At 46.7% G+C, this 18,354-nt stretch overlaps 1 protein-coding gene across 2 annotated transcripts in view; it reads right to left on the reverse strand.

The window, feature by feature from the left end:
* Window positions 1–18,354, reverse strand: part of LOC132905203 (neurogenic locus Notch protein) — a 185,034-nt gene that overhangs the window by 43,038 nt on the left and 123,642 nt on the right. For both annotated transcript variants that reach the window (XM_060956247.1, XM_060956248.1), the window contains one exon: window positions 12,662–12,844. In XM_060956247.1, coding sequence (XP_060812230.1) covers window positions 12,662–12,844 — 183 coding nt within the window. The remainder of the gene's footprint in view (window positions 1–12,661; window positions 12,845–18,354) is intronic.

Here is an 18,354-nt window from a genome sequence, read left to right on the forward strand (position 1 = left end):
GTGTCGCGTCGCGTCGCGTCGCGGGCGGCGGCTTTTTTTACTCGCTTTACCCATTCCCAACCGTACCACCTCTTCTTCTTCGCGAAAAGGAGAAACGCGTTTAAAGGCGACTTGACTCGGCATTCCCGCTCGCGCTGCGATCGCTATGCGCGTTCTTAATAAGATGCCCCGAGAGACGCGACGAGAAGAACTAAATCGTCCTTTTCTGCTTCGCGATCCGTTAAAAGGGAAGCCTGAATGAGAGAACTGGAAGACGAGTCGAAACGAAGAAGCCCTGTTCTACGTGGGCCACATCCACGATCGGTTGCCTCGGAAAGAAACCGGGAAGAACCACCGCGACGTGGTCTGCATTTGCATTTTAAATACGCCCGACATATCCACGCAACCCACCAAATTGTCCGTTTCCCTTCCTTCTGTCCTTTTCTTTCTTTTTCCTTTTCTCTCTTTTTGCGGCAGATGGCATTTCTCTCTCTCTCTCTCTCTCAAGAAGAAACGAATCGTTGCCAAATTCCTCGGTCGAAAATATTCCGTCTTTCGATATATGACATATTCCCGTCTCGTGCATCCCTTCTTTTCGTCGATTCTCGTCGATTCTCGTCGATTCTCGTCGATTCTCGTCGATCAACCCTACCCAATAAACAAACATGTATGCGGAGCCGTTCATGGGTCTACGAACGGCAGGTTTTCAAAGATTCATGGATTCACCGCGAGGGACGACGCGACGTGAACGCGAAGACTCGAAAGGATCCATGGTCGGCATTATGCGATTCCTCTAAGCGAGCCACGGTGCACGTGCGTGTATACTTATACGATCAGCGTCCATCGAGATCTACACGATCGAACCATGCTGATCTCGGTTGACGTGGACAAAGCGGCACCGCTTGTGTACGTGCATGCGTCGCATACTGTATACAGTTATATACTGTATCCGGAGAAACAGATTGCCGGTATCCGAGGAATATGGCCAAGTAAATCGAAGCAAGGGTATTCTTTAAAGGGAAAAGCAATCGTATTCCTTTGCTCTTCTTTTTTTTCTTTTCTTCCTTTGTTAATCATCCTACGAGACTGGCAGATACGACTTGATTTCTACCCAAGATTTCGCTTCTTTTTTTAATGTTTCGCGATAACGATACGCGCAATCAAACACGTTCCGGGTGGCGAAGTTGGTTCGAAAACGGAGTAGAGATCCGAGTAAAGAACATCGTTCGGGAAAGAAGATTACGGCGTTACACGATCCTTACTTGTTCCGCGTTTTGCTCTCGTTACTACACCATTCTTCTCTCCCAAGAAATAAGATGGAACGCACCGGAGAAATGTACGAACGATTCGTCGGCAACGGGAGTGAAACGAACGGTGAAATCGATCGGTCGTGTTGGCGGCGATTGCGAGGAGGAAATCGATCCGCCAGTTCACCCTTAAAACGAGGACAAGTCGGAGACTGCACGGAAATCGAAAGATCTTCGACGTAATAAGCGCGCATACGTGCGAAAATTTTGGCGACACTGGTAAAAGTAAGGATTTCAGGTATACCTGTAACATCCCGGGTATAACAGCCGGGTCTGAGAAACACTTACCCGATGATCCCTTCGTTAAATCGAAATAATCGAATTAGGTATCAACGAATATTTTATCTTTTCGTCTTTTTTTCTTCGTTATTTGCTTCCCCGAGCGATTAAATAAAATTACCTTTTTTGCGCCGGTATCGTCGATGTTCCGATAGGCGCGTGTACGTTTGGCGATTTATCTCGATCGAGTCGATCGATTCTGCTCGATCAACAGAAATGTGCATCGATCGACGGATCGCGCGCGTGTGCCTGGTCGTTGGAAAAAATTCCACTAAAGAGCCGCAAACACAGTTGGATCCCGTTCGCGCTATAAACATCGCGAGCGTTTACCTTTTAATCGAGCCTACCGGCGACGTACAAACGCGGCTTTCGCGCGCACCTTCGATGGAAAACGATACGAGCATGGGAGCAACGACGGGGTTTCGAGAGGCCGCCACGTCGCGCCGGGGCTCCGACTTGGGGCCAGCAATTAACTCCCACCGATAAACCGGCGGCTTGTTTCGTCGCTCAAATTAATTTCCTCGGCGCGCGATAACGACGTCGTCTGCCCGCCCGTTCGATTCGCTGATCGATCGTCGGCAGATTGTTTTTTTCGCGGATCCTTTCGCGAAATTTAACGAACGACAGCGGGGGAAAAAACCACCGGCCTCTTATCCCTCTCTAGTCCGAAAATCGTTTTTGTTTGCTCGTGCTTTCCTCGCGATACGGACACGGAACGTGTGCCCCGTAATTATCGATGATACGCATTCTGTCAGCGACGAGAACTTTCGTGTTGTAACTTGAACGCTTGTTAACGGGAAAGGTGGATCGGTCAAATGGACGTATCGATTTATCGATGGAAGAAATTTCCGTTAGCTACGATCGAGTTATTCGTTACGATGGTTTTAGAACGTGCAAGTTCTCCTGGTATCGTCAGACATCGATGTTAATCGTTGACGTGACAATAGTTGCGTTTAATTAAGCAGAACGACGAGATAATTTATCAGCTTTATACAACGGCAAATATATCTACGTTCCCGTTCGAAAAAGGTGGTCAAATTGGTAGACCCGTGGCACGTACTTGCCCCGTTGCGTTCGCGAAAGAGATACGATCCTGGAAATGTTCCCTTTGACTCGTCAATCTGTCTCTTTTCGCGTTATTCGACAATTTCCTGTTTTCTACGAAGAAACTGATATCGCGATCGTCGACGAATCTGTCGGGAACGAAAACAACCAAACAGATAAATAAATGGCTTTTGAATAAATTTACGTTTCAGATTTGCGGTACACCAAACTCTGTACGACTAAAGGACAAACACCGTAGGAACGCGATTCGCGATATCACACCACTCACCTTATATCGATGTCTGCCGAGCCAACCTTCCTTCACCCTGAATCCTGCTGCAGCTCGCATATTGAAAGATAGCCCAGCAGTGACAGAACGTTGCTAACAGGAACGAAACCCGTCGACTTTCAACGGCGCAGTAAATCAAATTGAGATTTCAAACGAGTTGCCGTGGCAACTTGTCCGTGTCATCGAATCGTGCCAGATAAGAGGATCGAGTTATAAATACCGTGCACGCAAAACCGAGCACCACGCGTGCAAGTACGCGCCACAGCGAAGAAACTAACATCACGCGGCAACGAACGTTTTGCCGGTGTCGATAAGCGTCGGTCGGGACTTTGGTCGCGACGTTCGAATCGTCGTCTACTTCTCCAGATCGAATTTTGCGGTAAAGACTGCCGATACATGGCTTCTGAAAAGATAGTCGAAATCTTTCGAAGAAGACGAACACCGGAACCGAAGACATAAAAGAAAAGAAACTAGACGAGCAGTAGCGGAAAATTCATGCGAAACAAATTGTTTTAGATGAGCGAAGAGAAACCTTAATTATCGAATATACGGAGAGGGTCGGCAACTCTTTCTACAGCAACGTAAGCGCATACAAATGATAATTATTAACGATCTCTATAACGTCGATTATACCAAATCAATGAAATCATTAGCTTAAGAAAATTCTCGTAGAAGATGAAATTGTGAAAAGCAAGCAGCTTATCCCATCGCTCCCGCTGACACGAAACGTACATCGTTGATACCGAGTATTTTGCACTGTTATTACGTTATGTAAACGTCATGTCGTAGAAAGCAGGGATAAGAGACAGACAGAAATGAAAGAATGCGACCTGTAAAATTCCTCGTAGAAATTTCAATAGCTGGAGGGAAGATTTTACAAAAGCGGATAAACGAATATCCTTTGACAGCTGGCGTGCCGCTGTAGAATATTAGTTTATTATTACCTATTAGTTGAAGATTATAACGTTTCGTAGTCTTTTACAAGCGCTCGATATATTTACGATAGAGCGTATGGCAGGACTAAGTGCGTAGGGTGTAAGTAAGGTTGAAAGGGGCGTCGTATCGTTCAAATACGGACGTCGTATCGCGATGGGTATACGTTAAGGTTAACGTATGAGAAAAAAGACGAAAGGGAGGAGCAGGATGGTGAAGGAAGGAGAATAAAAAGAAGCGGAAGGAGAAGAAGAACGGACAGAGTCGATGTCGATGGCAACGGAGGCTTATCTCCATCCGAGGCCGGTAGCGAAGCGGTCTATGCCGGTATATACGTTCGTGTTTATACCGACTTGTCTATTCGTCAAACGGTCTTTTCTACCGGGCTTAGCTCGTCATCCGGCTATCGTCTTCGAGGATCAGGGATCGTCCGCAGCCTTTTGCGGGGCCGTCGCGCGTTGGATGTGGCCTAACGGTATACGTACACTGCCGCGCCGTGCCGCGATCCTGGCAACTACGGACGCGTCCACGTATCGCCTTCCACGAAGGACATATCGATCGACCAGAGCTCTGGCAGATCCGGCGGATCATCGGGGCTGTTCATCTTGCAACGCGACTCGCTCGTGGAAGTGTCGCGGTAACGATTATAAGGGATACGAGCGTACGTGGAATATGTGCGAGCTGTGGAACGCAAGGGACGTAGAAACTCAGCGACAGTTCGTGACGGAACAACGTGTTTGGCTTCGTTCTACTCTAGCTTAAGGGCGTCTCCTTCTAGTAAACGCGGTGTTAACCTTTTCCTTGCGAGAAGTCCGCCGCCACGGCTGCGCCGAGTTGTTCCGTTAACAACCCGTCTGCTGGGTTACATAATCCTCTGATAGGATCGACCGAGGAGATTGCCACGTTTATCGTACCGATGTGAAAATAATTCGAACAAAACAAAAAAACATTGTAACATTTCCCGATACTCCGAATTTCTGAAGAATTTCTAACTTTGCGGCTGTGGTTTTCCCTTGCTCTTGTATCTTATTCGCTCCAAAAAAAAAAAAAAAAAAAATAAAAAAAGAAAAAACCTCCTGAAACTGCAAACCAATATTTCGTCGGGCATCGTATACTCGTATAGATTGTATAGAACCAACTACTCTAGAGAAACGTGACGTAACGAACTAACGTAAATTTAAAAATATCGCCTTTCGTCGTTCTAGAATATATAACTTAAAATACAACTGGAGTGTACGAGCCTTTGTCAAACATGCACGAGCTTGTTCGCCACTTGAAGTGCAAGCGGTCGGAAAACGAAATCGAAGGAACCTTCGAAGGCACTTTCGATTCGTTCTGGATTTGCGGCGGCCTCTGCTTTACAGCTACGACTCTCGGTCAGGTGAGAAGGGATCACCGACGGTGACCCCGCTCGAAAGCGAGCGCGAAGGAAACTCTAACCGCATCGTCGCATCGCGTCGCGTCGCGGCCAATGGTTTAACGTTTACGTAACGTGTGAGCATCGTTCGATCCTGTTGCGTTTCACAAGACAGGATCGAAGATGAAAGACGAAGACTGGCCAACGACAATGAGAGTAGAACGGTTTTTGTAGACTCGGCACAACGTTTCCAAGTTTCACGTTTTTGTAATGGAAAAAATTACGAGCAAACGTGCTGGTCCGCTACGAGGATTCGATCGGGATTAGATTTTCGATCGTGGGTACCGTGGCTGATAACGACACGATTAAACCGTGGTCTCGATCGATTTTACAAGTATTATCACTGGCAATTAAAGCCTATTTTTACCGCCTCTCGTGGAAACCATAGTTGCGGCAAGAAAGCGCATAATTCCAAGTCAAAAACATTGTTCACCTACTAATTTCAAACGTAATTTTTATCAAAATCGTTATACGATATTATCTTCGAACCGTAGCATAATTTATAATCCTTTATAACGCGTACAAACAATAAATAATAAAATAAATTGATAAGTGTCAACTTTAACTTTGCTTACAGACGCGGTAATGGATACCCGCTATCCATGACTACCAACGTCAAACACTCGGCGAGAGCGAAACGAACGATCGCCGCATCCCGCGCAAGATTAGTATGTACACGCATCTTGGCCAAGATTTTACTAAAAACTTGTATCTATCTTATATCGGAGTAACAAATGTCCGATAACTGGTAGAAAGAGACGTATACAGGATTCAAGAAACGCAGAAAATCGTGCGTTATGACTTTGTCGCGACCACCGCGACCAACCTTCGTATATTTGCGAAGGTGTCCTTTTCCTTCGTACGGAATAGTAATACGAATTTGCGTAATTTTCGTCGATCGAGCTCGAGTCCCTTTGCGATATAAGTGTGCATGTAAGAAAACTGGATGTATCGTAGAGGATATTTTAAAGACGATCGGCTAACGGGCCAACGGAATGCAGGATGCTGCAACAGTCGCACAGCGCATGGCGAAAGGGAGGAGGGGCACGAAATAAAAAGGAAGAAGAGAGACCAATGAAGTGAAATGGACCAAGGGACCCGTTCGAATCGCGAACAATAAATGCGCGCGTCTTCTCTCTCGGGAGGGTGCCGTCATTCTTGACAGTCGCCTTCAACTTCAACCTCTTCGTTTTCGTCGACGACGGCGCGGCGCGGCACGGCGTCGCGTCGCGTCGCATCTTTGTCCAGACCGATCGATCGTTTCTCGGATCGTCCCGATGAAGAAACAAAAGCATAATTTATATCGGGGAAAAAGAAGAAGGGAGCTCGACAAGGATCGTGCCACGGCGTTGCAACGTCTCGGACAGGAAGGGATATGTCAATCGAAACGAGCTCCTTTGATCGATGGCAATAATATCGGTATTGTTCTGATAAATTATTCCTCTGATATAGGGCCGATACGTTCGATCCAGCTCCGACGTGTACACCGATACGTCAGCTTGACAACAACATCGCACAAAGCGATGCTCTTAAACGGTGATTAGAGACGTTCAAAGTTCAAAGGCTGAGCTTTCGTAGGTATCGTTTTCTCGTTCGATACTTTGGTTCCTGACATTATATACCTGATATGTAGCATATGTAGCATCGAGTTGATAATTAGGTTACTACTTGTACTCGTAACCACGAACGAGAACGAAACAGATGGAAACAGACGTGGTGGAGATTACGCGAAATAGATGTTCCGTTGGTTAAAAATTGTATATCGACTTGTACGTTCGACAGAATCTCGGGAGAACGCTACGAACGAACAAAACGTGATGCGAAGAGAATCCAATTCCATCCATCTATCGTCTCTATTACGATTTATTCAAAATTCCAACCTAATTTGTCACTGTCGTTCAGTTACATTATACGTAGAAGTTTAAATTACATTCTATCGCTATAACGAAGAATAACGAACTTGCCTAAAAAGAACGTGCATCGTCCAAAGTACGCCTTCGACCAACGAAGCATCGAGTTTCCTTTAACGGAAACCAAGGTAAGAATTTCTTTTCCGAAGAAAATGCTTCTTAATTCCTGATGGAAAACTGAATTGAGATAACAAAGAGTTACTTTCAGCTGACTGTTCGCAATCGACGCAATTGTGCGGCAACTATGTTGTGGCCCTTCCAGCCAAGATTTACCAAGCACGATCCACGAGCAGAAGAATGGAACCGCTATAAGGGCAGGGGCAAAGAGAGAGAGAGAGACTCGTAGAAAAGAAGAAGCGAGTCGAATAAGGGCTGCGAGATAACAGAACGCGCCAGCCATTGTCCAGCGTGGACAATGCAAGGCTGCTGGATTATGCGCTAGGAGCTGGAAGCAATCTACATCTTCAACCATGTATCATAGCGCGCGTGTTCCGATGGAACATCTCTTGGCTCTCAACGCCAGAACTTGTTCCATCGTTTTCGGATTCCCTTTCTCTTTCCTCTCTCTCCCTCGTCTTCTTCCGCTCACACGTTTATATATCGAGTTACGTTATATTACAAGGTATGCGTTGTCGTTGTCGCGTCCAATCGAAAGTACGTCGATATGTATGTTCGAAGCAGATTTTCTGTCAAGCGCGTATTATCGTGGAGAAAAACGAACGGAAAGTGGAACTGCATCGTCCTACGATTTGGTTGAAAGAATTCTGCGTATTTAAAGTGGATGTTTTAACGAAAACGCGTGTATTCGCGGTACTGTAAAGAGTACGTATGGAATAAAAAAAGTAGCGTATATCGAGCGAATCCAAGTAAATGAAATAAATTTCGATAAAATGTCCGATCGCTTTTTCCAACAATTTTCATATATGATGCGCAAAGTACACTCGTATATGTAGAAACAACGAAATTTCTGCAGATTCAGCGCGCCACGAAATTTGATGTATCAGGTGGTATTTTAGCGATAGCCGAGAAAGAGCGCCGGTCACTGTGACTAGCGAATTCCCGGTTCCGTGTGAACACCTGGACGTATACCTGAGAAGATGGCGTCGCGGATAACATCGTCTTGCCTTTGTCGGACTGTTCATCGGGACGATCTATGGCACCTTTCGCACGATGCCACCTTTACATCATCATCGCGGTCAGGTAGCTACCATATACTTTACTGAAACGATATAGCTGGTACTCCACTACACCGAAAGTATTTTCGTACGTAGGTTCTTTGATTCGCGTATTTTATTTTGCGACGAAATATTTCGATCGAGAGTATGTTCGATTTTGCGGCAAAAGTATCCGCCACCGTCAAGTATTTGACACCGTCGTCGCGTCTGTAACCAAAAGATCTTAATGATCTTTACGTTGCGATTCTTATCGAGAAGAAAATATTCGACATAGAAGAAAAACTAGAATGAAAACGCTTTTTTACAGGGTGAAAATTGTACAAATTTCAATAATTTGTTACCGCGTATTGCCAAGACAAACGCCGCTCTTGAAACATTACATCTCTAGTACCTACATACTTCTTCGGTGGAATTACTTACCGAATACGATTCGATCGGTATCGACGATGTGATATCGATGTGATATGATGATACGTGGTCCGAAAAACGTCGTGTCCTACGTTATAAAGTGATCGTGTTTCAACGTTACCATCGTTGTCGAACGATATTGCTTGCAAGGCAGTAAGTGGTATCTCGTCGATTACTATCGAATTCGAACGCTACGCTTCGTTCTTTTTTTTCACTGTAAGAATTGTCGCGGTTGCACGGCTGTTCCTACGCTACCGATTTATTAATCCCCGCTTTTCAAGGCTGCAATACGAAATACACGGCGTGTACGCGTAGCCAGAGGACCACGTTATCAGATGAATCGCATTATCAGATCGGTCGGTAGTCTTGTAATCGCTATCGTCCGTCAGTGCGAGAGTGTGAGTGTGAATGTCGGTGACAAGCAATTGCTGTTTCCACTTGTATTTTGCGTTGTAACCCAACGTGTTCGCCATTGCTTGCGGAAATTACATGGACAGTTTCGCTCTTTCTTTCGTCGTGTACACTTTCCCGCATCGGTCCGCAACTTGTTGCCGAGGAATCGAAAAACGGATCCGAGTAGCGGTGCCAGTAGCGGCAGAGTTTCATCGAGCTGGAGAAGGAACGATGGTGAACGACAGCGATTTGCTCTGGCAAGAACGACGCTTCGATCCAGGAACCTAGTATACCAGAGCAATTTACAAAGGCCGATACGAAGCGCGGAGAGTCGACGAGACGGAGAGACGCGGTGCGTGGAGTGTGCAGCGTGGACGCAAGTGGCACGTATGCAACTCGTCTGCCAGAGATTCTGAATGCTGGAGTATCCTCTTTCCTCGAACCTCTTAGCGCTATTTAGCGGATCCTTTTACGGGACAGCAGGACCCGACAAGAAAGGAAAGCGCAGCAAACGGACCGACGCAACAAGCCTCGAAACAACGGGACGAAAAAGAGACCAGGTTTAAGAAAGAGAAACGGAGACGAGAGCATGGTACAACCGGGGACGAAAGAAAGAGAAGAAGAAGAGACGACGGAGGTGGAGTACCAAAATGGCAGTCCGCTCGGCCAATGGCCAATCCAGGGACAAGATAAGCCTTTGTGCCCGTACAGGGGCCTGGGGCAAAGAATCCCCTCGTTTCGGTCTCATATTTCGCGAATCCTGCTATCATATTTTACTCGTTGCCCCCTCCCGGCTCATTCCTTCCCTCGCGTCTTTCATACCCTTCCACCTTCGGCCCCTTCGGCCCGTCTCTCATTTTTTGCTCTCTCGCTTTTCGCAACCGTCCAGCACCGTTCTACCTTCTCGATCCCCCTCCAGCCACCGTCGATTGTTCGCTGCTCTAGTCCAAACAGGTCCATTGGATTCGATCGTTCGATGTGCACGGCACATTTCTGTTTCTTGACGCTCCGTCGTGGTTCAATATCGGTTTCACTCGTTACGTCCATAAGTCGTACAGCAACGTTCGTCTAGCATATATATATGTATGATATGTATATACATATTACGTGTAAATGCAATGTACATACGCATATACTTGCGCGTTCAAGCGGAAATCGAATCATCTCCGTTTAAACACCGACAGGTTCCGTTCGATCTTAAGGGATGCTAGACGCACGTACCGAGTTGGAAGAAGAAAGAGGAAAGAAAGAATGGCGCGAGTCGATCGATAAGTGTCACGCAAGAACGGAGCGGAAATCTCTCTTTAAAATTTTCATTCGCGTATTTACGATACGCTGTCGATTAATTTGCGGCCGTTGAATCGATCCACGACAAAACATCACCGAAAACCCCCGACCAACGACCGTTGATCGCCGTCAGACGAATCTCTCGAGGGTAGATGGACAGGATCCAACCGGTTTCAGAAAGCAGGCACGAAAGGAAGGACGCGAGCCGGATTAAATTATTTTCGCCAGCGAAACTCGTTGTCTCTTCTTGTTCGAATTTCGCTCTGCTTTGCAATTTCGATCTGGTAAATCGATCGAAATTTTCCTGCAATCGTGCTTTCTTTCCCATTAACGATCCCTGTAATTTCTAAGAACAACGTGCAAACCCGTGCGGTTTTTGGAGAAAAATCTGGCGCGGATAGATCCGTCTTTGAAAACTATAGGATGCCTTTGTTTACTTATGCCTTTGTTACTGTTAGGATGAAAAGAAAGAAAAGAAAGAGTTGCATCCGACAAATTTAATAAAGTTTTAAACATTTTTCAAGTTTTTTCCGAAACAACAAAAATACTAATTTACCGATGAAATTCAAAGGCTAAAAATCTCTGCGGAAGGATACGAGGTATGTTTGTCCGATTGTCCGATATCTTTCCTCGATATCCGCCCGATATCGATCGTTCATGGCCTGGTTATCTGAATCTTACCCGACCTCTTATTACGTATACGAACTACCATCGCCTAACGTCGTAACGATAAGATGTAAATAGTAGGGACACGCGTTGTCCGACACACTCTCGTGCCTCGCAGTTGATCGACAAGTTTGCGACATCGCTACATATTTAAGAGGGAACGTCTAACCCCAATCCTGTCGCGTGAATACCCTCAACTTTGATTAACCGAACGAAAAATCATAAATGATAGGGAGAAATATATATAGATGGACACTTATTATACAAACGATTTGGCCGAACGATACGAATCAACCTATCCCACGACAGGTCCGTACAAAAACACGAAATACTACGAAAAGAAACCGAAGCATCTGGGAAAACGAAAACGATGCACACCCGTGCAACAACCGACCTCGTAGAACCTTAAAAATCCTCAAACTCCTTCGAATAATAGCTGATACATAGATTTCGATTTCCCGATTCCTCTGACTCGACATCGCAAACCACCAACGCCGACAGCCACTAGCCGTTCTTCGTTCTCGCCCATCTTGCGGATATCTGGTGAGCGTGCACAGCTCATTCTCTGCCGATTACATCGACGATTATCGACCGGCAGAATCTCGATTGGCCCTCTCTATGCTAGGCCCTTAAGCCTATGTTTCCTCCTCTGCCAGCCGGAAACATGCTTCCTCCATAGCGCGGCGTCAAACAATTAAGGTTGACTTACGCGTGGCTGAGGCGCGTACCAACCGTGTTAAAAGATTAAACGAGTTACCGTCCTTGCCGCGCATCAGATAACGCAATCCGAGGCCCTGTCATCTCGGCGGAAGAATTTACCGGCGACACCGCGGTACCGCGGCATCGCGGCTCCGGGGGGCACACGGCTTTCAAGCAACGGCTCGCGCTCGCGCTCGCGCTCGCCAGTATCTCTCTCTGTGTATATACTATCGCCTTGGTGAAATCTTGATTTCCACCGTTGGCAAAGCGTGCTTGGTTCAACGCCAACGACTTTTCCACGAAAACGCCTCTGCTTCGTTCGTATCGCTCATCCGCATCCACCTTGCGACCCAACAAATTCCAGATTCTTTGCTAATTATCGTTCGCGACGCAATTATCGTTACGCGCACGACAATCGCTTTAACTAGCGTGTACCGCTTTTTATCTTTAGATTTTGATCTTTTTCCCAACCTAATAAATTCCCTGGCATGGTAAAGTTCGATGCTTTCCAAAATTGTTTAAATCACAAGGTAATAGCATCGACCGCGCGCGAAAATCTCAAATCCGTTGTATCCTAAGTATCCGACACAAAGCACGTGTAAATTATTAAACGTAATAAATAATCACGTTGCTAGTTTTACAAACACGAGCGAAGCAGTTGGATGGGTCGTATGGTGAGTCTGATCGACACGAACATTCGCCTGTAATCTGTGATCTGCGATCTGGCTTACTTAAGACCGTGCGGGCCATAGCTGGGGACTATTCGTTTCTATACGGTATTGGCGGTCACTGTCGCGTTTCGGAAACACCTCCCGATGGCAGGTTTTAGAAAGAGAAAGGCAGAAACGGTGGAAAGAAGCAAAGAGTTGGCTTACCAGGCATGCAGACGCAACGAAAGGTCCCAGGATCGTCCAGACACGAGCCGTCGTTCTGACAGGGATGGGACTCGCACTCGTTCACGTTTGTCTCGCATCTCGGTCCCGTGAATCCTTGTGCACAGTTGCAGGCGAACGAGCCAGGTGTGTTCACGCAAATACCATCGTGTTCGCAAGGGGATCCTAGAAAAATGCAAGAAAAAAGTTAAAAATATGCTAACAATTTGTTGATTCGTTTGGTTTATCGCGCTTAAGATCAACGAAACTCGGAACAAAGGCGTTGGGTGTTTTAACACCCAAAAGCTCCGGTAATTCGGTAACAGTCGCGAATTGGTGAACGCTTGGTGCATAATAATTAATTATTAGCCATGGCAGAAGTCAAAGTGCAGCACGTGGGCGGATGCTCCATGGGATGGGCGACGAATGCACGATAGCGAGCCTTAATTGGCCAGGTCGACGTAGATTTTAAAGGCGCTGCCGTCCGAGAAAAAGGGAGGAAAGAAGAAAAAGGGATGGATGGATGGATGGATGGATGGATGGACGACGGCAGCGACGACGACGACGTCGACGACGACGAAGATGACCATAAGAAGGAAGATGCCTGTCATCCTCGAGAACGAAACTTGTTCCTCGAGAGTGGTCAGCGATCCGTTTGGACCGCTCGTTTTCTTGAACTTGCGCGGTTCGCGCTAATTGCAATAAGATAATTACCGCTGGCAGCTGTTTCTTCGTCGTTCGTGTGTTTCATTAAGTTTCACTACCGTTTCTTCCTTGAAATATCGGCCTTAATTTAGTTAGTCTTTTCGTTATTCTCGCGAGATTGCTTCTACATCGTGATATTTCGTGACTGTAATTTCATCGGAATTTTATTCGACAGGCTTGGTTGTAATAAAATTGTAATAAAGCTTGTGCTTTGTATCATCGTTATCGTTAAAGCGAATACGCATCGAATGAAACGTAGAAGAAATCTTAGAACTTTAGGAAACGCGTTGTAAAAGTACGATCGACGGTTTGATAGAAAAAAAAACGAGGCTAGTGCGAGGTCGTTGTATCTATCCTTTATCATCGCGTTTATAATCAGTCTCGTTACAAGCCAAATTCTTAACGACTCGGTGGGATTTAGCGTAAGCGCGGCAATTCTCTCTCTACTTTCACCGAAAGATAAACAAATCGACGCGGACTTCTGTGCGTGCGCTTATCGCACACGCACAACGCTTTATCGCTGTTGATTTCCACTTCATGGTAATTAAGAGAGAGAGAGAGAGAGAGAGAGAGCTATGCGACTATCGCAAATTATAGATTTTAGCCAAGTTTCGATGCACTTGGAAATCTGCGATCAAAAATCCTCGGTGAATCGTTCGATACCGTGTTACACGTCGTCCCTTGGCATACAACGTGCGTGGCATTCGAAAAGAAACATCGGGACCTGGTTACGGTTGGTACGCAGGGCAACGCGTACAACGATTACTAGCGATATTTATGAGGTTTTTGAACAACTAAAGCGATATCGTCGCTCGCGGCACGGTCGGATGCCGCTCTCGTGTAACTCAACGATGGTTTTTCCAACTCTGCGTCGCAATTGCTGTCGCCGCGCGCGACGTTTCGCGAAGGGACGTGGAAGAGGAAAGAAAAAGCGGAAGGCCAGGGGTGTACGCGTGTTACCGGATAACCGGGGGCGGCAAGAAACGCATTGCTGGGTCGTGTCGGCGATCGAGTGCGAGTCGCGAGGAACGAACGGACGACGAATAGGTGGACGAGACGACGCGACCAACGATCTTCAAGGACGGCGGGCATCGGTGTTGTCGACAGATGATGGAAGAAAACGACACTTGGAGTTGAACGGAGTCGATGCGAGGGAGGTAGGTGGATTACTGGCACACGGTGCTATGGGAGCTCTGTCCTCGAGGTAGCTTCAATTAAGCGCGACAAGTATATTTTGTCATTTCTAGGAAGTTTATTGGCGATTATTGAAAAGTTTATTGGCGAGCAAAGATCGCAGGTGATATTCGGTACTAGTTTCGGCTATACTCGCGAAAGGTATCAATGGCGAATCGAGACGAAATTTGACGGGGAAAATCACGTTGCCAGTGCCGGGAAACGATGAGTATGGCGCATCAGGTTCCTAGATGTATGTAACGGAACATGGCTGCTATCGAACGCGCTGTTAAATTCACGTCGAGTTAAACAAAATGACTACCTTCCATCGAAAAACGTCAACGGTCGAATCTACGGTTAAAAGGGGAATAGCTTGCTATAGAGAGACGCTTCGGTCAGCGATTCGGTTAATCGCGACTGCTTGGTGAACTCGCCTTTGACGAGGCTCGATCGCCGACGACTAAGGGAAGGTTCGGCCCGCGTTCCCTCTCGAATATACAGGGTGCGCCGTTAGAATTCGGACAGAATTCAATTTGTAGTTCCCACCATATTAGAATTCAGATGTTTGTGCTGATTGACTCTGAAGTTAGTTAAATATGTCAATAAGTCTTCTATAACCTCAAAATGACAGAACTCGTTAAGCAAAACCCGGAATACGATAGAAGAGCGGCGATTATAGAAAGTCTTCGCGCCGGGAGAACGCCGGTCGAAATTATAAAATTCTTTAGCTACCCAAGATCGACGGTATACGACATTGCTAAGAGATACGCAGCCTCAGAGTGGTTCGAGAAGGGTTCTCCTTCTCCGGCGAGAAAAGTTCAGGTTAGGGAAAAATCAACAAGGACGCCAGAAATTATTCAAAGGGCCCAAGACATGATTTTGGAAGATCCGGGAACTTCTCTCCGAAAATTAGCCTCCGTCTTGGGGGTGAGTGAAACGATTGTCCGTCGAATAGCTCAAGAGGATCTTAGATATGCCTCCTACGTTCTCAAAGTCCGTCAGATGCTCTCCGAGGCCGCCAAGCTTAAAAGATTTGCCCGTTGTCATTTGATTCTGTGTTCGTTAAAACACGAAGCTGCTGGCCGCATTATGTTTTTTTCCGATGAGAAAATTTTTACTGTGGATGCCAAAGTGAATCGGAGGAACGACCGTTGGCTGGCCCACAATCTCGAAGATGTTCCTGTTGTGGGCAAAACCAAATTTCCAGCAAGTGTTCACGTTTTGAGCGTTGTCTCAAGTGAGGGCGACGTCATGCCTCCGCACTTCTTCCAAAAAGGCGAAAGAATCACAAAGGAGGTTTATTTGGAGGTCCTGAAGACAGTAATAAAGCCGTGGATGGAAATTACGGCTTCTGGAAGGCCGTATTTATTTCAACAAGATGGCGCACCTGCTCACACAAGTCATCTTGTTCAAAATTGGCTCTCTGACAATGTGGACATGTTTTGGTCGAAAGATTTCTGGCCTCCTAACAGTCCCGACCTAAACCCATTGGACTATTACGTGTGGGGCGTTATCGAGAGACAAACTAATAAATGCAGGCACCCCAACGTCAACTCCCTACGAGCTGCTATCGAGTCAGAATTCGCGACAATTAAACGCGACCAGTTGAAGTCAGCGTGCTCGCGCTTTAGAGCAAGAATAGAGCAGGTCATAGAGGCAGAGGGTGGTTACATAGAATAAAAGTTCTCAGCAAGGACCCTTTAAATGAGATATAACAACATTTTCATGTGTTTTTGTGTATTGACTTAAATAAACAACTTTCTGCACAAAACTTCTTTTGTCCGGATTCTAACGGCGCACCCTGTAATATCACGGATAATCGATCAATTGCACTCTGGACGTCGAGGCTCAGTTTACGAGTTTTGTCGAGTCGCCGCGCCAAAACGCGCCGAGACGCGCCGAACCGCGCCGAAACGCGCCGAAACGCGCCGAAACGCGCCGAACCGCGCTGGTCGGTAGCGCTTTTTGCCCAATCTGTACGCGACGATGAGAGCGCTGACTCCGAGAGGAGCAGCTCTCGAGGAACTTAATCTACCAGAAAATATGCAATCTAGATAATAACAGAGCACAGGCTGGAGCGCGAGGTCATTATGGTTATTATTAAACTTAAAATAACAATTTAGCGTTTAATTAGATCGGTTGGTGCTTCGCCGCCACCGTTGCGTTCCCTCGAGAAAAGATCGGATTACGGGAAATGTCTCTTTTTAGGCCTGCACTTCCGGTAAAACGTTATTACCGACCTTCTGTCTTGCAACCTGCGCAGCGATATCGTGCAAGATCAACGAATTTTACGCCATTTATCGGCTTTCGTATTTTTGCAATTCGCAATTTGCGAAGAACGTTTTCCGTGAAAGAGACGCTCTGTTTACAATTGTTGGCGATTTCGAGTATTCCAAAGGCCAATTCGATCGGTGGAAAGATGGTGCGAGCGTTCCCGACGATCGGGTCAGGTATACGAACTCCTTGTGCCTCGTATCGGCTTACCCCATTGTCAGGCCAACGTTGCCAAATTTCGGTGTAACAATGGCTCTTTGTTTAGCGGACAGGTAGCGAACGGAGGCCCGGTTCCTCCTGATTCCGAGCCGAGAGATCCGGCTGAGTCGACTTTGGCTGTAAAACGAAGAAGGCGAGGAAGCGGGTTTCGAGCACCGGCACGGAGCTTGATCACGAAGGAAAAGGGATTTCGTTACAGGTTACCGCGTTGTTCGCGCTGGCACGCGATGATCGGACTCGCGGAACTCACGCCAAGTGCCCGTTACGCGAATACAAGCGAAGAAAAAGGGAAGGAATTTGATCGCCGAGCCGATTTTTCCGAGAATTTTCCTCGAAACGAAATCTGCGACGACTTGTACGGAGTAGCTTTTTATACAAAATAAACGCTTCGATTCGCGCGAGTGTCGGTAATTACGCGTTCGACGGACGTTTAATTTAGTTTGTAATCTTTATTCTCGTTTACGTCAACTCGGCTAACGAAGACGAATATTCGTCGGATCGTGAAAAGACGGTGAAAAGACGGTGGATCGTTCGACTGCTCGATTCTTCGTTGACTTTTGCCCTGATTCGGCCCTGATTCGCCTCGTTCTTTGCTTCGAACGGACGCGCGTGCAAATTTTCACGCGCGAGTCACTCGACCGTCGATTCTTACGTAGTTACGGAAACTTGGACGGTGCAAAAGTGCAATGTATTTGCAAGATACTATCTGTAAAATACTATGTATAGTAAATACGGTCAGACCCGAAATACAATCTCAAATACGATCAGACAGATACTCGGAATTGCTCGTATTCCGTCCATTCGATGTACATTCGATTGCAACTGGAGCCAGCGAGAATCTTGCGATACGTATCTCGTACTACTTACGTGCTACGTATATCCACGTCGTAAAAACGAAATCGACTGTCCAAACCGGATTTCCTAACCCACGCAACTTCGCCGTCTCCCTTTGACCGTCGCTTCGCCATCCTCGCGACCGCTTCGACTCGCTTGGAAATTAAGACCGCTCGGCTCCTGATCCGAGTTCGATCGACGCTGAACCGAGCAAGGGAGTAACGAAAAAACAGCGGAATAAAAGGGAAGAGATGGCGCGATCCACGACACGCGAGGTACTTTCGCATGGCCGCGTCGCTGCGCTGTCACGAATTATGACGTCTCGACGGTGTCACGTTGGCGCGGGGTTTTGACGGTCGCGAACACGGCCGGACCAATGTAATTCGACACCGGACAAGAAGAACCCGGTTTGCGGCGGTGGTCCTTCGTTGCAAACGGCCCGACATTTTCGGAGATCCGCCGTAAATATTTATAGCGTTACTTAACGATAC

Source organism: Bombus pascuorum, chromosome 3, assembly GCF_905332965.1.
Source record: "Bombus pascuorum chromosome 3, iyBomPasc1.1, whole genome shotgun sequence".
Taxonomy (NCBI): Eukaryota; Metazoa; Arthropoda; class Insecta; order Hymenoptera; family Apidae; genus Bombus; species Bombus pascuorum.